The sequence below is a fragment of the Gossypium hirsutum genome, unplaced genomic scaffold (genome assembly GCF_007990345.1).
Source record: "Gossypium hirsutum isolate 1008001.06 unplaced genomic scaffold, Gossypium_hirsutum_v2.1 scaffold_306, whole genome shotgun sequence".
In the NCBI taxonomy this organism is placed as follows: Eukaryota; Viridiplantae; Streptophyta; class Magnoliopsida; order Malvales; family Malvaceae; genus Gossypium; species Gossypium hirsutum.
Window position 1 is genome coordinate 10,001 of NW_024402941.1, and position 24,931 is coordinate 34,931.

General features: G+C 34.4%; 2 protein-coding genes and 1 long non-coding RNA gene across 8 annotated transcripts in view; all 3 read right to left on the minus strand.

Moving 5' to 3' along the window:
- LOC121226555 (regulatory-associated protein of TOR 1-like) overlaps positions 1 to 5,647 on the minus strand; it is a 6,399-nt gene extending 752 nt beyond the window's left edge. Inside the window, exons 1-9 of one of the 6 annotated variants that reach the window (XR_005924324.1) lie at positions 5,346 to 5,647; positions 4,624 to 4,833; positions 3,683 to 3,748; positions 2,233 to 2,331; positions 1,281 to 1,363; positions 1,040 to 1,188; positions 772 to 848; positions 479 to 636; positions 56 to 197 (exon numbers count right to left, since the gene is read on the minus strand). Coding sequence is in view for 1 of the 6 variants with exons in the window: in XM_041110405.1 (XP_040966339.1) it covers positions 56 to 197; positions 479 to 636; positions 772 to 795 (324 nt within the window). In the remaining 5 variants the exon portion in view is untranslated. Of the gene's footprint in view, positions 1 to 55; positions 198 to 478; positions 637 to 771; positions 958 to 1,039; positions 1,197 to 1,280; positions 1,364 to 2,232; positions 2,332 to 3,682; positions 3,749 to 4,623; positions 4,834 to 5,345 lie in introns of those variants that run through there. The other 5 variants (XR_005924322.1, XR_005924323.1, XR_005924320.1 and 2 more) reach the window with 5 other exon arrangements.
- A 1,852-nt stretch (positions 5,648 to 7,499) lies between these two features.
- On the minus strand, positions 7,500 to 21,047 carry LOC121226554 (peroxisome biogenesis protein 5; the record flags this gene model as incomplete). Its single annotated transcript, XM_041110404.1, is given in 15 exon segments — positions 7,500 to 7,949; positions 8,729 to 8,861; positions 13,586 to 13,651; positions 14,642 to 14,751; positions 14,834 to 14,918; positions 15,834 to 16,058; positions 16,140 to 16,331; positions 17,015 to 17,243; positions 17,327 to 17,578; positions 18,081 to 18,333; positions 18,435 to 18,623; positions 19,371 to 19,468; positions 19,714 to 19,768; positions 19,871 to 19,950; positions 21,006 to 21,047. Coding segments are annotated over 6 exon segments (657 nt in total). The 3' UTR covers positions 7,500 to 7,863.
- On the minus strand, positions 8,175 to 8,396 carry LOC121226556 (uncharacterized). Its single transcript, XR_005924326.1, has 2 exons — positions 8,305 to 8,396; positions 8,175 to 8,206 (listed from the first exon to the last, which is right to left on the minus strand). It is a non-coding gene; the product is annotated as an uncharacterized lncRNA (long non-coding RNA).
- Positions 21,048 to 24,931: the final 3,884 nt, after the last annotated feature.

Below are 24,931 nucleotides of genomic sequence, written 5' to 3' on the forward strand. Positions count from 1 at the left end.
TAAAAGAAGGCACACAACTGATCAATAAACTGAAAGAACTAGCATGAGGGAGAACCTTCCAAGCAATTGTTTCTGTCACTGCAGTAAATATCCAATTCAATTCCCCTAGAAGTGTTTTACGGTCATTTTGACGGCCAGGAATTTTATCAATAAGTGAAGAGTCAAGAGACTCATGAAGCAATGAACGTGTACAAAACCTGGAAGAGATAACAACCATCAGAAGATTAATAAGCTCATTTTATACAAAATAATTAAATAAATTAAAATCAGATGAGCAATTTATTAAAAGTGCTCAATAAGGTGAATACCATGTTTAAAAATCCAGAAACAATGAAAAGTAAACAGAAAACTTAGTAAAGGCTAATTCAAGATGCAAACACAAAGAAGATAATATTTAGCTTAGCAAATAGGCAAATACTATTTGACTATTAAATGCAGCACTAAGTCCTAATCAAGCATATCAAATGAGAACTTTTACCATCTCAATGTCATTTTGATAGGTGTAGTAAGACAAGAAGTAAACACATCGGCAGGACATTCAGCACTTTGAGGAAGAGTCTCATGTGCTTCACACGCAGCCAGAAGAATGCAGTCTCTTGAAGATCCAGGGTAGTTAGAAGTGCCACAGTCAAGAAGCTATCAATCAAATTCAAATAAAGAAAAAAAAGAATATCAAATAAGGCTAGAGAAGGAAGACAATGATGTCTATTTGAATAGCGCCAGCCAGAAAATATACTACTGACAAATTGAGGATAGAACGCGAGCAAGTACCTCAATGAAGGCATTAACAACCATTCCTGCAGCAAAGCAATCAAATAAGGCTAGAGAAGGAAGACAAACAACAATTCCTGCAGCAGAGCAATCAAAAACATATATAGAAGGTGTTTTTAGCCAAGAATCAAGATCGCTGATAGGCAAGGGAATATACTGTGTATAACTCAGCACAGGAAATGTTCAGGCTTAGCAAGGAGAAAAATTGCCAAATAGAGCAAAAGAAAAGCAACAAGAATTGATTCCTAACAGTTAAACAAGTGAACACCTTATTAAACAGCCAGATTTAACCATTTGCAGTTGGCTTTGGAACACCATGTCCATTGTAATGACATAAAACTCTCTGACTTGGCATATCTGCAACATGTATTACAAAGTTTCTTCACTTCATCCACTGTAGGATCAACTTCGACCTTACTGCGAGCCTGGCCATGTTTAATAGAAAGAATTAGATTCTAAACTTGATGGAATAGCCTGTAATGAGACGTGGTATAAGATGGTGTTCAAACCTTGGGCTGCCACTTCTCATATTGATCTCTCAAGTTTTTCCCAATAGTTTCCACTGCTTTTTGTGGTGCCATAGAAAAAGGATCTGCAACAATGAAAGAAAGAAAAAGTGGAACATGCTAATATCAATGAAGAACATTAGATTGAAAAAAAAAATTATATGTTTTAATCATTTTGCGACCAAAGAATGGATGTTGGATAGAAAATATGATTGAAAACTTATTTTGTGCAAGTGCAGCACTAGGATTTCAACTTTTTCCTTCTTGGCAACCAATAAAGCAAGGCCAGTACAAGGGTTGTATATAGAAACAATAAATAGATAAGCATCCCTGAGACTGCATGCAAAATACTATGTTTGTGCAGCAATAACCCTACAAAAAGTGACACTTTCTTAGCCACCGAACTTGATAATTATTTCAATTTTGTATCCAATTTTCTGTTGGTCGTTTGCCACTGCTTCAAACACCATAAACGGTAAAACAATACTTCAAAAGAACGTACTCCGAAGCTCCAAAATTTACCTTCCTCTTTGAAAAAGTTCAATATGTTAAAAGTTCCAAACTACTTATAGTTACAAAATTTTCCGTTTTTTACCCTAACATAAAAGGAGATACTTGTTTCCCAACTGATAAAAAGAAATATAGAGAAGAGCTCAGTTTGAAGTAGGATCATAATTAGCACTCTTGGACAGGATTTATGGTAATTCTCAACATTCCAATGCAAATATAAAGACAACTAAGGAGCAGATACCGTTTAGAGCCAAGGGCAAACAATATCCAAACTTAAAAATTCATGCATGCTCAACGAATCAGCAAGCATTTAGTTCGGTCATATATTAAAATAACACAAAACTTATTAAAGATTTCTTGAGGAATAATCATGAGCATTAAAGCTTCAATAACCATTAAATAGCAAAAATGCAAAAATAAGAGAGAATTGACTCAAAAAACATACCAGTCCAGCACTTCTTGCGCAAGGAGATATTTTTATTACATCGGGTGGATCAACACTGATATTTAGACATAAAACTAGGGCCACACATCCTGTCTTCATCTGCATATGAAGTTGTCAGTCAAGTGAATATGGTCAAGCACACCATATCAAGACAAATTAAAGGAAAAATAGTTAGGGGATGGTTTCTAATATTCATTAAGAAGAAACATACTATTATCTAAGAATCAAATTCAGTTCCAAGAAAGAAAATATTACTTAATGTATTGCAAAGAAACCCGAGCAAAGAGGCTGCTGAAAGATAAAAACAGTCTTTTTAATGCACACTTTAGGAAGTAGAATGCGAACAAATTTGGTATAGTATAACACTATTTCAAATTATTTGTATTCTGCATGTTTAGGCTTTATAAATCTCTTTAAGCAGACATAACAATCTTCCACAATATTGTCTCCTTATTTTGCTTTTAGATTCAAAATTCATGTCAAAACCTAAAAGGTAAAAATAGAAAACATTTCACCATGGCATGTTCAAAACACTAAGCTACAGGAGAAGGTATGGGAATTGTTACTTTACTGCAGATGAAATTAAAAAGGATTAAAAGAATTGAGTTTCTACTGTGCAAATACATAAACAACCAACCATTCAAAATATATTCCTTAGTCAGTAGTTCATCACAAGGCAAATGACATACTGGGATGGTAAAAACAACAGCAGATTACTTAATGTACAAAGTAGTGAACTCTTCCAGACTCTAATGCTTTGATCTGGAGGAGCACAATGTCTTCATGTCTTCCGTTGCTAGGTGACCACGTCAAATTCAAGGATTTCAAACTTAATTGACTGTACTAATTCCATAATGTTATGCTATCTTGATTTAACGGAGAGAAACTTTGGGTTTTTATTTTATAACATAACAATATTATAATATTTTTATTTTATTTTCATCGGTAAAATAAATATTTAGAGGGGTAGAGTAATTGGTTTCGTAATTTTTAGGGGAGGGAACGGGCCTACTGGACGTACATAAAACTAATCAAAAGAGTAGCTAATAAAGGAGAGAGGAACGTTAGAAATAAAGGAAAAATAGGAGAGAATATGGGAATAAGCTGGTCATTACGCCACACGCCCAGTACAATTTCAGAATTAGTGTACTTCTCATTTTATTCAATTCAGTCCCAACCTGCTTTTTCTTGATAGAAATATATATCTCGTGTCAACTTTTACAAGATAATTTATTGTTGACCATAATGGGTTACATTTTAGACCATAAAAATTTATTATTGACCAATCAAATAAGCTTTCATCTTTCCATCAAGACTAGTGTTATTTTGAACGAATTCTTTTTCATTCCTGATCACATACCCATAAATTTTCATTTAGAAGGATTGACCATCTCAGAAATATGCAAAAGGAAATGAAGACAATGAGAGAACAGTGCAGGATATAACAAACCTGGTTGGCGTAACTGATACCCATGTTTGCCCAAGCATACACATAGTTTGGCTTCAAATCTAGTGCCTAAAGATCCAGACATAGGCCAAAAGACTAAATTCAATAGTGCTGAAAATATGGCCACCACAGGCAAAGGGAAGTTTATCATCAAATAATTTTAAATGGACAATCTCAGTAACAGAGGCTAAACAAATCAAACTGCATATGCAAGATCTGAATGCATTAAAAAAAGGCATTTTGAAAGAGATGATCAAGGGTATATGTAAATTGAGGAAGTGCATAATCAAATCATCTAAATTAACCAATAGCTCCAACAAATCAAATAACTAATTACATGAAGCTTAATAGAAGAGCTAGTTTGTTTTCTAAGGTCCAACTAGGTGCAACATGTTATTTGGAGAATCTATTTAGCAGCTTAAGATTACAAAGATGGAGCAAGTAAATAATTCAACCCTATAAGAGAGCTGTATAACACACCAATGCATCACTTTACCATTGAAAAATAAGAAAGAAGAGAAATAGAGGAAAAGATGATGCAACCCATATGAGTTTGGCACAAAGAAGATTGACATGTTGGGTTATCACATGTTTTGCATTTCTTTATGCCATCCTTTCAATTGATTAAGCACAAGCCAAGTCCTAGGGGCACTTTTTTGTAAAAAAGTGCTTTTTTTACATCTTGCACCTCAAATGGTTCAGGTAGTTACAGCACCCTTGCCGACATTGTCAACACCTTCATAATTCATTTTTTTTTATTCTGGCCTAACATGCAAAATAGTGAGAAACACACGATACAAATTGATCCTTAGTAAAGAGAACCCCAAAATTTTAGGATAGGGAAAATAAATTTTTAATTATAAAAAAAGTAATTATGAAATTAACATATCAGGTGGTATACAGATAGGCCACCACTATTCAAGGGGGAATCATGAAGAGGCTACCTGTTGATAATTGCATCAGCACTCTGCACACTGGCTTGTGTTGCACCAAGCTTGTTCCAAAGAGAATAATCATTAGGTTTAAGTTTCAAAGCAGTTTTGAAAGATGCAATGGCCATATTCTCTCGACAAATTATACAGAACACCAAGGACAATGTGTACATCAGCATCCTCAGGAGACATGTGAGCAGCTTCATTGAATAATCTAGCAACCTGTATGGAAGAAAACACTTCGATTAACACCAGAATATAACAATAACATTTCCAAAATATAATCACTGCAGTCATGGAAATCATATGCAAAAAGACACTCTTGTAATCACAGCATTCACAACATAAGCAAACTATCCCACAGTAACATTAGAGGAAGCGGGTTACACTCAAACCAATAAACCCTAAAACCTAAAGACAAAGGTGAACTAAAGATTCATAACTGAAATGACTCTACGATGAAGAAGAGGAGTTCATATATTTTACAGATCAATTAAGCAAAATAAAAATCTGCAGTTCATGCTTTGAAGGAAATAAGTATCATAGTGCATGGTTATTCAATTTTAGAGCTCCAAAAAACCTTTACCCCCCAAGAAATTTCTCATGAACCGAATAAAAAAAATAACCCAAAGAGAAAGACGAAAAATACCCATACAACAGAACATATCAAAAAACAAACTAACGCAAACTACTACAAAAACAATAATTATTATTAAGGAACAAAAGGGGCAAACCTGGAAGTGGGGAGGGAAAGAAAGTTGTGAAAATGGTTAATAGCGAGATTTCAAAAATATTTTTCTAAAGGGTACTGGTTCTCAGTCACCATCTTCAGTTGGCGTTGGTATGCGGTGAAACGGCAGAGAAGCGGGTGGCAGTGTTTTTCTGGCTTGCCTTTAACCAAATCTAAAAAAGAAAAAGAAAAAATTGAAAAGAGACGGAGAGAAAGAGAAAGACGAAGGGGGAAAAGAATCGGCTAGGGAGCCATGGAATGAAGAGAGATATAAAATTGGACTGATGACAACGGTAACATTTATGGTAAATAAATCTTTCTTTAAATCACTAATGTTTTACATTTTTAATATTTATAGAATTAAAGGATTTATTTAATATTAAAATTTTTAATATATTTTAATACTAATTAGGATTAAGTAGAATTTTTCTATTCCTTCAATAGGATTATGTACGATTCTTGAACATTTCAAACTAAAAACTGTCAATTTTATTTTGCAATTCATAAATAATTTTATTATTAGGAAATTTAATAAAATATATATTTTAAAATATAAATGAGAATATAACCTAAAATTTTAAACTATAAAGATAAATGTATATAACTATCTATTTAAAAATAAAATGATTTAAATTTACTGTTTAGAAATTTTAAATTGAATTATATTATTTGATTGATGATTAGAGTTATCTACATGTTAAATTGGATCAAACTTGATAAATACATGATATTTTTCTTAAGTTAAACTTAACATTTCAGCTTTGAAATCTATTTTTTTATGTAATATAAAATTTGTAAAAATAAATAAATAATATATTTATTAATTAATAAAATTAGAGCTAATTCAATAATTTTTTCTTGCAAAAAGCTATGACTCTTAACTATCAAAATAAAAATAGTTAACAGATTAATTCTTTTTGCATAAATAAAAACAATAAAATGAAAATTTAAAGTAGAGTGAGCACACAATTATTATTATTTTTTATTAATAAATTTGTTAAAAAAGTTGTTAAGGAAACCCCTTTGCTATTCTTCTATCTTGAAAAGGGCATAACAAAATTTGACATTATATTCAGTTTTTATGGATTGAAAATACAATCTTTTTCTAAATATTACTATCATGATGTACTTAAACCCAGATAAAATTAGGCCTATTTTTTCAGGCTTTTATTTTGCTTAAGTCCTGATGATTTTATTTATTTTTACATTTTAATAATAACACGTATATGCAGGCATAATTAAGCTCTGTAAGTCTATATTGGATCTGAAATTTTGAGTATTTTAATTCTATTAATTTTATTTTATTTAATATACCAGCCTGATTTACTCAAAAAATAATGGAAGTATGGCAGCTTATACTACCATGGACGAAACGAGCATATCAATGAGATTGCATTTATGGATTGAGAGAAACTATAAAATATAAGTAAAGGAAGAGTTAGAAAACGTAAAAAATTTTAGATAGAATGAAATAGTGGCGTGTCTTCTATAACCTCTAATGAACACAATATCAATGAAAAGCCCCCAAATAAAATTCACAATAAGGAATATTAATAATCACAGAGTAAACATGTGACTCAGAAGGCTGTACCTTCTGAACATTGTTCATGTAATACTTCAGTGTCAACTCTAGCAAGAGCCCCACCTAATCCCTGGCTTATTCCATAAACTGATACCACCTCAAATACAAAACTCTAATATATTTCCATTAAAAGCATCCTAAGCCAATTGATTAGACCCAAAAACAATATAATAGACTTTTAGATTCATCATCTTCTTCCACAGCCTTCTAAAAGGCTTTAACATCTCCTTCCTCCACCATAACTGCACCATTAATCCTAGTTTTAGTTTCTTCGATATCAAAATTTACATTTCAATTTATAAATCACAATATCTTAAAATAAGAGTTCTTTTTATGTTCTATAAAACTAAGAATAAAATGCGAAAATTTCCTTTACAATTTTTCTAGTTCACCCTTCTAATATCTCTTTAAACAATTTAATAATCTTATAAATGTGCTAATGGATTGTAACCAATGGCCATGTCTGAAAATTGCTTATTGAAAAAGAACAAAGTTCATGCCTGATTAAGGGTGCCATGCCTTGGATGTTCCTGGATGTCGGAATACAACAAATTACTAAATTTGCAAGAAGCAAGATACAAACTCCATGCTATTGTCATTTATCCATATTAATAACATCAATTCAATTAGAAAAGCCCCAAAAAATTTGAGATTCCAAATTCAAGCTCATATAATGAATGCTGTGATAATAGCTATTGATATAATATTTGATGTTTATACATTATTTTATATAGAAAGAAAGAAAGAAACTTGTATAGGTGCTCTCCTCTACTGATGAAACTTGTATAGGTGCTCTCATCTACTGATGAAACTTGGAAAAGTGTGGGCCATTAAACCAAGTTGCCAACTTCACAAACAAGGCCTCATAGTATAGCAAGATATTGCCATCAATCTTTTTGCACTAATAAACCTCTTGGTTGATAGAAAATATTATTCACATTCATGAGGACCGATTTTCATTATTCCGTTCTGCATCATCTTCTAGATGATCCTCATCTTCATTGGGAATGTCTTCGCTGTAATCATCTAATGAACCAACAGGAAAAACGATGTCACCTTAAGAAATTTAATGGATTTAGTTCAATCAACGTGGACGAGGCAAAGTTATAGCATTACGTATGATATGCACAAAGCTCAAAACATTAGGCGTATTCAATGTTCTACCTTGGTTGAAAGCAAATGATCAATTATCTATCCCATTAAACTATATTGGAGAGCATCAGCACCATATTAAACACGAGAAGCAAAAGGTATTCCTAGATTCATGTATACTCTAGGTTTGACTGCATCACAATGAAGATTAACAAAAAGCTGCTAAGTACAGTTTAAAGGGACAAGGCATCAAAACTGAGTGGGACAAGGTAAATAAAAAACTCTTTACCCTTTTGAGGCAATGAAGGAGTATCCCTGGAGTCCGATGCATTATCAAGAACATAAGAAAGATCTAGTAATTACAAAAAAGATACAATCTAAGGATTACGGGGAGAACCTACAAAAGATGAGAAAATTTTAATAATTAAAAAAGGAATCGAGCAAAAGAAAATTGCAAAAGTCATGATTATTCTAGTTGCAAATCTAAATAAAAAAGAACGCATTCACTAACCAACAATTAATTGAGCTAAAAGAAGATAAAAAATGAAGGATAGTGTTTCATAACTACTGTGACAGTAATATTGAGATGCCTATGGTATAAATATGCAAACATATATGGTAAGTTTCTTAAATCCAAAAGATAGAACCATTAATGGAGATACTATTAGCACCTCAAAGAAGGAAAAGCATCAAAATATCACCATATTATTTACCAGAAAAAGTAAGAATCAAAGGGTTTGTGAGGTAGAGCTGTTTGAGAAAATTCACAAGGTTTGGCTCCTCTGTCTTCCATCCTGCTCTTAACCCATTGACGACAATCTTGCATGTCGAGCTTTGTTCTCCTACCTATTAGAACAGTAGTTGTCAGCTCACAAGTTCTTGTAGAGTAATAGTACTTGCAAAAATAGAAAATTGCACATTTTCAAATAAAACATTAGTCCACCCTACCCAAGAGAGAGAGAGAGTGAGATGAGTGGCATGGTCAAAACAAAAATGTCATATATACACACACCCAACGTCTCCACGTTGGAAGGTCAAAGGAAAGACACAGTTCAATTTCCGTGTTATTGCTAGCCATTCTTCATCGTACTTGTCAGATTACAGTTTACTAATTAAGAAATATTTAAGTGTATCAGATAGGATTCTGTAAATATTTTACTGATTACTATCCCTAACTTTAAGGCTGTTTTTTTTAGACAGCATCCCTAGAGTTAGTCTGTTTCCTAGTATAGAGTTTCCTAAGTTAGGCTTACTATGTGTATAAATATTCATGTAATTTCTTATGAATAAGACGGAATAGAAAAAGCCTATTCTTAACATGGTATCAAAGCCGTTTTTTTAGCTCAAATTCTGGGATTTTTTTCTTTGTCTAGCAACTTCTTCTCATTCCCGATCAACCCTCAAGCCTGTAGAATTTGTTCAAAAGAAACATGGCTAAAACTGTCAAAACCAGCAACACTAGAGAAGGGAATTCTCAAGAATCATCTATTGAGTTCAGTAAAGAAGAAATTGAGAAGTTGAAGAATCTGCTGGGATCATTGGAAAAATCTCCTTCAATAGGTACTAGTGGTTTGATTTTTTCAGGTATATCCTCTTCTAAAAATTCTAAAATCTCGGATATACCCACAAAAAGTTCTTGGGTCATTGACTCAGGAGCTACAGACCACATGACCCACTCCTCACAAAAATTTGTTTCATATACACCTTGTCCTAGTAGTAGAAAGATAACAGTAGCCGATGGTTCTGTGATCACAGTGGCTGGTCAGGGTGATATTGTTATAAACAAAACCCTTACTCTTAAAAATGTCCTTCATGTTCCAAAACTATTTACCAATCTTCTATCCATCCAAAGAATTACCAAAGAGTCTAACTGTAGTGTGGTTTTCTATCACAATCGATGTCTTTTTCAGGAACAGAATACGAGGAGGATGATTGGACATGCTAAGGAAGTAAATGGCCTATACTATCTCGAGGAATCCAGTGGAGAAGTTAGTGCTCTGAATTCCTCACCATTATCTTTCATATCCGAATCTATTAAAACCAATAAAAACCAAATTTGGCTCCATCACCTCCGCCTTGGTCATCCATCGTTTAGAGTCCTTAAAATTATGTTTCCTTCATTGTTCAAAGGATTAACTGTTGAAAAATTCCATTGTGATGTCTGTGAACTTGCAAAACATAAACGTACCTCTTTTCCGATAAGCAATAAAAGAACATCCGCTCCTTTTACTCTTATTCATAGTGATGTTTGGGGACCATCCACTATTTCAAATATTTCTGGGGCTCGGTGGTTTGTATCCTTTATTGATGATTGTACCCGTGTGTCTTGGATATTTCTTTTAAAACAGAAATCTGATGTAAGGTCTGTCTTTCCAACCTTTTACAACATGATCAAAACACAATTTGGAGCTGAAATAAAAAGGTTTAGGTCAGACAATGCCAAGGACTATTTCAATCAGTTTCTCTCGCCATATTTCCAAGAAAGAGGCATTATACATGAGTCATCTTGTGTTAGCACACCCCAACAAAATGGTGTTGCCGAAAGAAAAACTGGTCACATTTTAGCTATTACAAGAGCCCTCTTGTTCCAAAAAAATGTCCCTAAACAATACTGGGGGGAGGCTGTTTTAACTGCTACTCATATGATAAATAGATTGCCTACAAAAGTCCTTGAATCTCAAAGTCCTATGCAAGTTCTAGCAAAATTCTTTCCTGATTTTAGTACTTCAAGTAGCCTTCTAAAATATTTGGTTGTATTGCCTTTGTACATGTACATTCTCAAAATAGAGGAAAATTTGATCCACGAGCTGTCAAGTGTCTTTCTCGGTTATTCTTCCACTCAAAAAGGGTACAAATGCTATCATCCAGCCACAAAAAAATTTTATGTATCAGCGGATGTTACTTTTGCAAAACAAGAGAATTTCTTTACTCGTCCTTATCTTCAGGGAGAAATCTTATTCACAGAAGATAAGGACAGAGAATTCTTTCTTCTTGACATTCCAGCTACTGTCCAGCAACCAAACACTCACATTCCAGCTCCCGTCCAGCAACCAAACACTCACATTCCAGCTCCTGTCCAACAACCTGAAACAGAGCCTAATACACCCAAATCACAAAGAGGGATTCAGGACACTACTCGTCCTTTACTGGTTTACTCAAGGAAGAAGGCACCGATGCAAGTTCAATCATCTTCTCCTCTTATACAACCTGAGGTAATTGCTGAACCTACTACTGAAACTACTGAAAATTTAGATAAATTTCCCATTGCTATTAGAAAAGGGATTAGAGCCTGTATAAAACATCCTTTGTACTTATTTTTGTCTTACAAAAATTTGTCCCATAACCACAAAGCCTTTCTTACTGGCCTAAATTCTATCTCCATTCCCAAAACAGTATCCGAGGCATTAGAAGATGAGAATTGGAAAAATGCCATGAAGGTTGAAATGGAAGCTCTTGAAAAAAATAAGACATGGGACTTGGTGAAATTACCGAGAGGAAAGAAACCAGTGGGATGTCGCTGGGTGTACACAGTGAAGTATAAATCAGATGGTTCTTTGGAGAGGTACAAAGCAAGATTGGTTGCTAAAGGGTACACTCAAATGTATGGAGTAGACTACCTTGAGACATTTGCCCCTGTTGCAAAGATGAACATTGTGAGAGTGTTGTTGTCACTAGCTGCCAACCGAGGCTGGAAATTACAGCAATTTGACATAAAAAACGCCTTTTTACATGGTGATCTTGAGGAGGAAGTTTATATAGATGTTCCACCAAGATTCGGTCCAAATATAGGACAGGTAGTTTGCAGACTAAAAAAGGCTTTGTACGGACTAAAACAGTCCCCGAGGGCTTGGTTTGGAATATTTACCAAAGTAATGCTCAAGTTGAGATATAAACAGAGTCAAGGAGATCACACTCTATTTGTAAAACACTCATCTTCAGGGGGACTGACTGTTTTATTAGTCTATATAGATGATATTATAGTGACTGGTGATGACCTGGAAGGAATGGAGAATTTAAAGAAATGCCTAGTAAAAGAATTTGAAGTCAAAGAACTCGGAAAGTTAAAATATTTCCTTGGTATTGAAGTGGCACACTCTCGAAAAGGAATCTTCATATCTCAGCAAAAATACATAGTTGATTTGTTGACAGAGACAGGCAAGTTGGGATGTAAACCAGCAGACACACCCATAGAGGTGAATCACAGACTTGGAGATGCACTAGAAGATGCAGCAGTTGATAAAAGTTCATATCAAAGACTTGTGGGGAAGCTCATTTACTTGTCTCATACCAGACCGGATATTGCCTATGCAGTCGGTGTTGTAAGTCAGTTTATGCACAACCCCAAAGAATCACATCTTAGAGCTGTGTATCAAATTCTACAGTACTTAAAGGGCACGCCAGGTAAAGGAATCCTATTTAAAAAGGGGGAGAACTTAACCCTTGAAGCCTATACTGATGCAGATTATGCAGGGTCTATGGTTGATAGAAGATCAACCTCGGGCTATTGCACTTTCCTAGGAGGCAATCTTGTGACTTGAAGGAGTAAAAAACAGAATGTTGTGGCAAGATCTAGTGCAGAAGCTGAATTTAGGGCGATGGCTCTTGGAATTTGTGAGCTATTATGGCTAAAAATTATTTTGGAAGATTTGAAGATCAACTGGGAAGGTCCAATGAAGTTGTATTGTGATAATAAGTCTGCTATCAATATTGCACATAATCCAGTTCAACATGATTGTACGAAGCACGTTGAGGTTGACAGACATTTTATAAAGGAAAAACTGGACAGTGGCTTAATTTGCACTCCATTTGTGTCCACTGATGATCAACTAGCAGACATACTTACCAAAGGGTTGTCTGGAAAGTTGTTTCAAAAACTAGTAAGCAAGCTGAGAATGGATGATATCCACTTCCCAGCTTGAAGGAGTGTCAGATTACAGTTTACTAATTAAGGAATATTTAAGTGTATCAGATAGGATTCTGTAAATATTTTACTGATTACTATCCCTAACTTTAAGGCTGTCTTTTTTAGACAGCATCCCTAGAGTTAGTCTGTTTCCTAGTATAGAGTTTCCTAAGTTAGGCTTACTATGTGTATAAATATTTATGTAATTTCTTATGAATAAGACGGAATAGAAAAAGCCTGTTCTTAACAGTACTGAACCTCATAAGGTCCTAGATCAGATCAATATCAACCTAAAAGATCAGAGAAAGCCAGAATTCATTTATTAGCTTCCAACAAAGACCAAAAGAAAGAACCTAAATGAAATGGTCAGAACATATGACAGATACCTGCAAGAACTTGCGCCCTAGAAGGCATTTATCGAGTGCAAGAAATTTTGTCACTCGCCCACCCTCTTCATGTTCAACGAATTATTTTTTCCAAAATATGTTGAGACCTATATATTGAAAACAAGGTGATTTAATTCCTGATCACATACCCATAAATTTTCATTTAGAAGGATTGACCATCTCAGAAATATGCAAAAGGAAATGAAGACATAAAGAAAGAAATGCAGTTCCCTTTTCATGAATGTCAAGACAATGAGAGAACAGTGCAGGATATAACAAACCTGGTTGGCGTAACTGATACCCATGTTTGCCCAAGCACGTACATAGTTTGGCTTCAAATCTAGTGCCTAAAGATCCAGACATAGACCAAAAGACTAAATTCAATAGTGCTGAAAATATGGCCACCACAGGCAAAGGGAAGTTTATCATCAAATAATTTTAAATGGACAATCTCAGTAACAGAGGCTAAACAAATCAAACTGCATATGAAAGATCTGAATGCATTAAAAAAGGCATTTTGAAAGAGATGATCAAGGGTATATGTAAATTGAGGAAGTGCATAATCAAATCATCTAAATTAACCAATAGCTTCGACAAATCAAATAACTAATTACATGGAGCTTAAAAGAAGAGCTAGTTTGTTTTCTAAGGTCCAACTAGGTGCAACATGTTATTTGGAGAATCTTTTTAGCAGCCTAAGCTTACAAAGATGGAGCAAGTAAATAATTCAACCCTATAAGAGAGCTGTATAACACACCAATGGATCACTATACCATCGAAAGATAAGAAAGAAGAGAAATAGAGGAAAAGATGATGCAACCCATAAGAGTTTGGCACATAGAAGATTGACATGTTGGGTTATCACATGTTTAGCATTTCTTTATGCCATCCTTTCAATTGATTAAGCACAAGCCAAGTCCTAGCCACACTTTTTTGTATAGAAGCAAAAAAGCCCCCTTGATTCAAGAAGCACAAATTTACATATTCACCTTAATTTACTCAAGAAAGTGCTTTTTTTACATCTTGCACCTCAAATGCTTCAGGTAGTTGCAGCACCCTTGCCAACATTTCCAAAATGTAATGTTAGGAATCTTAAGGAAAATTATATCCTGTCACCGTATGTAAAACTCTTAAGTCCAACATAAAATCATTGCAGTCATGGAAATCATATGCAAAAATACACTCTTGTAATCACAGCATTCACAACATAAGCAAACTATCCCACAGTAACATTAGAGGAAGCGGCTTACACTCAAACCAAGATTGCAATATCAAGGCATGTTCCAAAAGACAAAAACCAACCAAAAAAACAAAGAATTATACCCTAGTGTACTTACATCAGCATAATACAAAGAATTAGCAAGCTCCAGCGGCGCAAGAGTACCATACTTTGGGTGATGACGTAACCATCCATACAGATACTTTAAAGCAGTAGTCTGTTCCAATTCTGAACTTTTCAAACAGTATTATTTGTTTGACACTCCAAAATTTTAATCTCAACTTGATTAAAGGGATAAGCATTCACTAACCATTTGTATGACTCACACCAAGAGCAAGAAGTACTTCCAGATTGGTAGGATCGGCCTCCTGAGCATGCATCATTGCTGCAATAGCCTGTACAAAGATATCTAATCAGTGAACTACATTTTTTCTACAAAGTCAAATATATGGACCCCAGTAAAAACCACATAAAACTGCGGAGTATAAAAAGGTCTAGCATCATCCATGTAAGTCTCAAGATAATGACAAGCAGACACATTAATCATCCAAAACAATTTGCAATAAATGTGAACGATTACACTTCATAGGCTTGATATAGACATAGTTTAAGATGGAACCTTATCCATTCAAATTAATTTCAATTAAGCCAAAAAGGTTTTGACATGGTTCAAGAATAAATAGAAGCGGATGATAAGTGAAATGTAATGCACTACTAGTTCATGTGACAACAAACGATAATAGGTTAGATCCAGAACATTAGCAGCCAGGCAAAGACTGCGGCCTTAGATCTGGTACTCTGACTGAAGCCTCAGGCCACTAAGATGAACGTAATACCAATCATATTGCAAACTTCAATGTTTAAACGAAAAATAGCTCCTTCTATCCCTTTCCAGTAGAAGTTTTCATATACAAGAAATGAACATTGCATGATACATCAACATGGCTATATCAAGCCAGCAAATAAAACACAAAATGTAGCAGTACAAGAAAATAGATCCTTTGTGTTCAAAAGGTTTTCTTGCTTGCTTAATCAATAGGTTGTTCTGTTTCCTAAAATATGATGGTATTCACAGGGCATTAGACAAGATGAAAAATGATTTAGGTTTAGGTGGAATAGAAAGGTAAATGGTCAACCTTGCCAGGCAAAGAATCATAACCAAAGATGCTGAACAGATGGCTGAACTAGACAAGCAGTCACATCTCTTAATAGAAATTCTTGTAGTATTAAAGAACACAAAAACAATGTCTTTTGGTGTAAGAATACACATGAACTATCCAACTCTGACAAGCTAGGGCAAAGAGGATTACCTGCTGGTCATCATCATTTTCAGCATGGGTTATTCCTAGCAATCTCCAATCTTCAGCATTCTCAGGATTTTTCATAACTTCAGCCTCTAGGGCAAGCACTGCTTCACTCAAAAGTCCTTTCCTGAATAGCTCTTGACATTCTTTTAAAGGATTTTGATGACCAACATATGGATTCATATCAGAAAATACATAGACACCCCATGAAGCGTCCGACCGCTGAGGAACCTACAAGTTTTCACAACCAAAACATTCATGTAGAATTAAAAGAGGTTATTAAGTGAACTTCTTCAAGGCTACCGGACTTACTCATCATATGAATTTGCCCAGTTATCAGACAAGCTTATCCCAAAGCCCCCCACCAACTTGACGACCAAATTCTTCTGCCCAGTCATCAACATGCAACTTTGAGAATTCATTGACCCATTGATCATCGACAGACTCTTGTTGCAATCTTTCAGCACCAAATTCATTGGCCCGATGATCAGGTCCACAGAAAACCTATTAACCATCAAGTCAAGAACATTTAACAAAATGAAGAAAATTAGAATATTTCAAATAAGAATAAGAGCTTCGCACGGTTTAAGAGTCTCAAAATAATACATAACACGTAGAATCATTAGTCGCACTTTGTATCCTGAATAAACAAATCAAAAGACCCTAGTTGCTCTCACACAGTAGCAAACTCCTCAGCCCATTGATCAGGTTGAAGAAAATCAAAGAACCACCAACCAGAGTAGCAGATTCCGTATAATAAGAACATTTATACAAATTACAATGTTTTTAGCTGGTTTAATACCAAACAGAGATATACAATTACAAGAATCAACAGTGACAGTTTATCTTCTAACTTATTATAATCAATAAGCTCTCACTGCTCAATTTAGTAGCAAACTCCATGACCCATTGGTTTGGCCCATAGAAATACTAAGAACCACCAAAATGGTGAGTCGCATATTTTATAAATAACAAATACAGATAATCTCATATAAGATTGACAGGTTTAGTTGATTTAAAAGTTCAACTGAAGATGTAATAATACAGAATCATTAGTCATTCACACTTTATTTGCTAAATCAACTGAAGATGTAATAATACAGAATACTCGGGAATGTGTCATAGCTAAGAATCAATCATAATAGTAGGATGAAAACTAAGTGTTTGCATTGATTGCAAAGTTATACTTTTTTCAAGGTACACTTCCTAGCGAATGTCAAATATCCAGTATGTCCTCAAGTTTCAGCAGATGGCCAAGCCATGATTGTCGGAGAACTTGCATTGTCCCCCACACTTGCTTCACTTGAAGGCGGCCTCCTCTTGCGTGGTGAGCATGCAATGGAATTCCCATCATTATCCATTTTCCGTTCACAGATTTCATACATGCGGAGCAGTATTTCAAAGGTCCATATATCTCTGCATATTACAAGCAAAGCTCATGATGCTTTAAAAGAAAAACTGCTTGAACAAGATAGGATAACTTGTTTCTAATATGTTACCTATAAAGTCAGATCTCAGAGTTTCACATGAACGTTGCACTTGCTCCATGCAGAGTGAGAAGCAACACAGAGTTCCATCTTGTTTCAACATGTTTCAACCTGAAGGAATGGCTAGCCAAGGTTGCGGTAGGTCCAGAAATAAGGAGTCAGCCAACCCAGAAAACTGATCGGGAAATCCCTCACCCTGAATATCCTGGACTCCCATAGTGACTTAAGTGCTTATTCCAGTCCTCTCGAAGTCATAAAACATGCCTTCTTTTGCGAACCAACACAGAAGAATCAAAGAAAAATAAACAACCATCCTTGGATCTTTCTATTATCAGTTAGACAAACAAAAACCATATAATGGGATAAAATATGCATCATAAATGAGTCCTACGCAAGGTTCCACAAAACTGAGATAATTTCGAGACTACGAAGCATGACAGCAACAGAATCTCGTATTTCAAAGAATACATCTACCTGAACAGACTTCTTAAATCTACCTAGAATTCAAGCTCAACCTAAGCAGTTTCTAAAATCATATTTCATAACAATCTTTGAAACCAAAATTTCATAACAATGCACTCACTAATGAAACTAATAAAGATTTGTAAACCGAGACAATTAGAGACAATGAAGTATCACGGCAACAAAATGTAGATCTATGAAGACATCAACTCAAGATAACCCAGTATTCAAGTTTAACCTAAGCAATTACTATGTCATATTTCATCACAATGCACTTTTGCAAACAATAAACATTTAGGCTTACCTAGCTGAGGCAGCCCTCTGTTCATGGAAATCAAAGGTATACACATGTCCCGTTGGCGCCACGGCCCTTGCAAACAATGTTGTTAATGAGCCACTACCGGTCCCGGATTCTAGAACCAAACAACCCGGAACTATAAACATCTTTTGTTTCTCATGTTTTTGTTGTTTTCATGATTGCAATTTAGTGCTAACCCCTCCATTGCCATGGAGTCGCTGATATGCCTCTTTATCACAATTTTAAAGCAATGCACTATCTATTCAACATTCTCTTGTCATGATAAAAATGGAAGATTTATAACATCATTAAGAAATACATAAATTTAATCCAAAACAAACATAGAAAAAGGAAACATACCTGAGAGTTTGCTCTAAATGATAGACAGACTAAAGATGCTTCAGGAACAGCCAACTTGCTAGCATCAACGCCACTTGCATCAAAAACAGTCGGCAGCTTTGATTTTCTACCATCAGAATATATAACATCCACGGCAGGAAACTTCCTTGCTGCAATTCCGCGAATTAGAATCTTATTTGCCAGTGCAATCTGCCAGGAAAAAAAAAAACCGCTAACAATTAAAATGTTTACAGAAAGTAACATTAATTTTACTCAGAAATCAGTCGCAATTCAACTAATTTGAACAGATTTGCAAATGATATAGCCTATATGTATATAAAAAGGACAAATCAGTTAATACCTTACCACCGTTTTGTTTAGCTCAGATATATCATCAAAATATCCTCTATTCAATTCATCAGCACTGCCCTAAATCAAATTAAAACAATTATTTATACTAAATCTCATGTAAACGATTTTGAAGAATCGAATTCTCGCACACTTTAACAGCTTTCATAGTATCATGCCTCTCATGTGCAATAATCAAATCTCCATCTCTAATGCAGCGATTGAAAGTTATCTTCATTGAGGAATCAATAAGCAATATCCTTAAAAGACGGAAAACACATTCAATTGAATACACAGATGATGTTGGACTAAAATGCAATTTTTGTACCAAAATTTACTCCCCAAAACAAAAATATTTACCACATATCCAAAGTTCCATTAAGAATAAACTATCACCTAGAATGCCAGGAAGACCCGAATTTATTAATATATAAAAAAGAGGAAAACAGAAAAAGAGGAAAACAGTAAGCCAAATTCATTAATATTTGAAGATTTGTTATAAAAGCAGAAGAAAAGAGGAAGAAAAAGAAAACAAAAGAGGGAGATCGAGAGAGAGAGAGAGAAACGGCAAATAAATGGGGTTAGATGTAGATTGAAGAGATACTTAACAACTGGGGGTAGATGTAGACGTCAGATTTGAGGAAAACAGTAAGCCTAAAGCCATCATTGCAACTTCCTACTTCTTTTTTCACTGCCAATTCCACTTCCTGATATGTTAAAAGAAACGGAGAAGGTAGGAATTAAATTCATGCAAACTAATACGATAAATACCGAAGTCATTAACCAATGGCTTAAAAAGGAAAGTGGACTCAATTTGTTAGTTCCTTCTCACAGTTACACCTTAATTAATTAATCACTTCTTCTTTTTGGGTAACAATTAATCCCTTCTTTAAATCTTTTTTTTTTATAAATTAACAAACAAACAAAAAATAGTTGATAAAATGACACTTACAGTTTTGCACTAGCAGAATCAGGCTTTTGAACTCCAATCTCTGAAGTATTCATTGCTGCATACAAACCAAAATTTACAGGAAAATTTCAACTTTTTATAAAACCCATAAAAAACAATTCTAAGTTCTGAATTAAATTACTATTTTATAAAAAAATACCTTCATTCATTCTCACATGCTTGTGATTCCAGCCAAATATGATAGCAAAATGACGGAAACAGAAAGATCTTGTTCTAGTTCTGAAAATTATTGATGTCAGCTATTTCAATTATCGTTACTCAGACATAATGAACAACTGAGCTGAGTTTGGATCTTCTTTTTAGCCATAACATAGGGAAATAAATGAAAACTGGAAAACGAAACACTAAATGATTAATAATTAAACTTTTAGGGAAATCAATGTTGTACATAAAAATTAGAAAATATTATCTTTATTGATATATTTCCTTCAATTGTGGATTATATCCCTATTATTACACTGTAAAACAATATAAGAGTAACATGTTTAAAAATAGTTAGGAGATAAAATCTTTAAATATCCTGTAATAAATAAAAAATATCCTGTAACATATTTAAGTGGGAATATTTCCCACTTACAAGCTTTCGATTTTTAGAAGCCAAGGAAGGAAGTTTAAGCCATCTCAACTCTATAACCCACACCACACACTGTTAATCTTTATCTGTCTTCTTATACACTCACCTCATTCATTCCACTATTACCAAAATTGCCACTCATTTTAAACCTTGTCCACCGTACACCCTGCCTCTAGTTTCCTTGTAAGACCTAAAATTCCCCATTTCTGATGGCCCTTTTTGCAAGGCTCAAGTTAGATAATGCAGTTTCATTAGAGATTTAGAGAGATGATAGCTCCTGCTTCCGCTTCTCATTTAAACATTCAAGGCAAAAGAAAAGAGACAAAACATTGAAGGCAAAAGAATTATACACAATCTTAATAAGGCTTGCTAGAGAAAAACAAATCAAATCAGTGGAAAAGAAACCAAACTAGCGCAATGAAGGAAACCAAACCAGTGGAAAAATGAGAGGTAATGAACAATTGCCTGCAACTAAATACAAAAATCTTACGATAGATTGGTGATCAAGTTATAATCTCTCTGTCCAATCAACTATCAACATTATGAAGGCTACCAGACTTACTTTAAATTGCATAAAACAGATGAAGATGGGTAGTTTTTAAGGAGAATTACTATCCAACATTAGCAAATAGAAACCCAACTATCTGCTGGCTTCAAAATGTAGCGTAACAAAGAAAACCAGTAGATTGTAGAGAGATACCTTGGATTTGATATGAATGGCCGACGTCCTCAAAAGAGAAACCTTCGTTTTCTACATAATTAACAATACCAAAGCAAAAGATGAATAATTTGGATTTTTTTTAAATAAACAAATAGTACAATTCAAATATGACACTTAAAAAGAAAACTCTCATTGTAAGATCAAAAAAGGCAAATATACTGTATTCTAAGAAAGAAAACAACACCTAGTTAACATCTTCTAATGCAACACAATAACCACTCGAAACTACTTTGTAATATACAACAACCTTTTCAGTTAAATTGCATCCCGAATTCTAGCCATGCCATGCATTTAGATATTACCTGAATATTTCAATCAAAATCCATTTCCAAATCATGTAAGCACCAGCACACAAACAATTCCAACTAAGTTCATCGATGAGCTCCACTCAACTATTTTAAAGAAAATCTACCCCAATCCTTACAGATGAGTGAAAGCACCTAGCAGTGTGAAAAGAAAATCAAATATGCATTGATCCATGGACGGACTAATATGCACCACCTTAGCACTAGATAAAATGCAAGACTTTTCACTCTAAATATGACCATGTTCTTCTAGTTAAAATTGATGTTAATTGAGCCCAGTGTCTCTTACTTTCGATTCTATTAGAGAACACACAACAATGCCATACAAACTGCATTTTTCCTCGAAAAAAGAAAATCAAACAGCAATTGTATAAGGAAAGTGGCCTTAAATATATATTAACTGAAGATTAAATGAAAACAGCCAAGTGTTCAAGTAATCGGAAACAGCTATTCCCTGACCTTAAATATATAAAAAACAGTAGATTAAAGGATATCAACCTCATTTAACACTCAAGATCAAACTTACCAGTAAACAGAGAGTAGGCTTCCCCTAACATAACTATATCTTGACAGTTCAGAAAATTACAGCATAACTTTTTCACATTGTCCTAATCAAATTTCCACATCAACCATTAATGATTCGGGAACTTTTGAATTAAACCCAAAACACTACAAGAAAATTGTTCAAAGAATCAAATTCATGCAATAAAAACCTAAGTCATTCACCAATGGCTTAAAAAGGAAAGTGGGCTCAATTTATTAGTTCCTTCTCCTTGGCAGGAGCCCCTCTTAAGTTTGGCTGCTTGTGCAAATGTAGACGGCTTTATAGATATGTTAAATCATTTTCAAGTTTAGAAATTACCTGACTTCTTGCCAAAAGAATTGTCACAATCCTCATAGTGGCATCCTTAACCTAAAAATAAATGAAGAATGTTTGTGCAGTCGGATTGATTAGAGATAATTAAGTTCATATACTATATCATCTTAACAAGTTGAATTTTCATCCGAAAAGGAAATAAGATGAACACCATCTATTAAACACAAACTTGAGTGTTGTCAGTTTATGTCTAACACTGATTTGTTTATAAGTTAAAGATTGGAGGCTCATATAAATATCTATGTCCAGGTGTATATTACACATGGATCTTGAATACAAGTTCTTAAAAATAAAAAAGGAAATTGGGAGCAACATAAGTAACATGGAGCTAAAAAGTTAAAACATACCCAATAGCACTCGCAATACTATTTTAGGCATTTTGACCTTCTGCATTTGTATCCGCTTTTGTGCCTGGCTGATGGAGTGTTCATCATGTCAAACACTTATCAAATTACACAAATTTAAAGGGAAAAAAGTGTAAGATCATAGAAGTTATAATTACAGTAAAATTAGGGGAATCATTAGGTGGGTTAACAATAGGTGGAGCAAATGCGAGAGGGTTACGCAATTCAATTTGATGTCGAATATCGAGAACAATACCTCATAATCTGGCTTGTTCAAACAGTTATCACATGCACAACAATCATTGCAGTAAATCCCTGCTGCAAAGCACTCACAATAACTGCCAATCACAACAAACAACAAAACTCAACAGATGTTCCAATCATCTTCACTTTTTTTGAGCACCCTCTGAGCATTTGGAGTATGATGTTCCAAACATCTTCTAAATACATGAAGAAAACTTAAAAGAAAATGAAACATACCGATCTCGGGTATATGCTTAAACCAAGTCCGAGTAACATATTACTCAAGTGAAATGCCTGTCTCGCATGTGAACTTACAGTTTCAAACATCTGGATCTTCTACAGTTGCAGTGTTTCCAGGCTACAGTCTCACCTGGGAATGTTTATTCCTGAATTCAATAAATCCCACAGCTAAGAAAGCAATGTGAAACTTGCCTCTCCCCTTTTGAGCTATCTTGGGATTTGGATAGTTGGTCAACCCTGTCAGCAAAATGTTCATAAGGGATTATAAGCTGGTGAAAACATGACACATTCTGAGAATCCTCCATATTTTCTGGTACACAAAGTCCATGGTGATCGCTATCAACATGATCACCAACTCTCCTAGCTGATGCGATCAAGGGATCAGGGTTTAATGGTCGAACTCCATAGTGATCATTATCAACATGATCACCGACTCTCCCAGTTGGTGAGATCAAGGGATCACGGTTTAATGGTAGAATATGAGATGGGAGCTGAATTAACGTGGCCTGATTTCCACCAAGTGAAGAGGGCTGAGAATCCAAACCTTGACGCACATGTTCCATAAATTCATCAGATTCAACATGTTCCCAGATGTTCTTAGATAAAAATTCCAACATCTTATCCAACCTTTCAATATCGGAAATCTCAACCATGCCATCATTCGTGTTATCATTAGTTTTTCCTGTGGTCACTTCCGAGGCATTGAAACAAGCACCTTGTAGTTCATCATGTTGAGCCCAGTATTCACCATGTTTGATCAGAGAATCGTCTTGGAGATGATGACATGATCAATGCATTTGGTTTTGAGAATACGAGATATGATAAAGCTAATTTGTTAAAAATTTAGTATTATAAGAGCTTTAGAATTTATTTAAAATGTCAACTAGAAATTAATGTACTTGTACCACATTTACTTTGCCATGGAACATTGTGAACTTGTGGAATGACTTGGATCAGAAAACAGGGATGGCCGGAATGATTGAATGTCATAATGAAAGCTTGTTCAGGCCAGTGTTTTCTCCTCTTAGAATGTCTCCCAGAACCTTTTGAGACAACATAAGGTAAAAAATGTACCTGCAATACACATAAAAACATCTCAGGAGGAGGAATTCTTCATGTTTATAATTTACATGCCGCCAGCTGCTAGACATTATAGCCCATTAATTAAATGAAGCCAAATTTCTAGATAAAAAAAAAAAAAAAAAAAAAAAAAAAAAAAAAAAAAAAAAAAAAAAAAAAAAAAAAAAAAAAAAAAAAAAAAAAAAAAAATTTAAAAAAATGCAAATACAATTAAGTGAAATACCCCATTAAGCCTAATTATATAATGAAATCATACCTGAAATCACTATCCGATGTAGAAGGAGATTTATTTCACAAAACCAAGGAGAGAGTTCCTCCCTCTCTTGAAACTCTGGAGGCTAGATTTCTCATATGGTTGACTCCTGTTTGAGTTTTTAGATTTATGCAAGGTGCTACCTTTCATGGTGTCCTGCTCAAGGAAACGCTAATTCATTTCAGTTTCAAAGCTTCGACTCTCCACCCTAAATAAGAATCAATATACATATCTGGCACTCGCTTGCAGTAAATAAACAATCACCATTAAAAGAACTCCAGAATAAACATAGAATAGACAAGTAAAAGAACTTCATACCGAACCTAAACAATAATTACGCGCATTGTAAAATTCCGGAAAGTCCACCGATACGGATATTGCCAACCTTCACAACCACAGCATACCCCAAGAAGTATATATTAGGTGGCCCATCCCCATAATACCTAAAGTTCACACATTTCAATCGCGGAAGGTAAAATTCAAGGCCTTTTCATAAAAAGAATCAAAATCCCAAGCTAGAACATATGAAGAAAAGGGGGTGACTTACAATTCCCATAAAAATT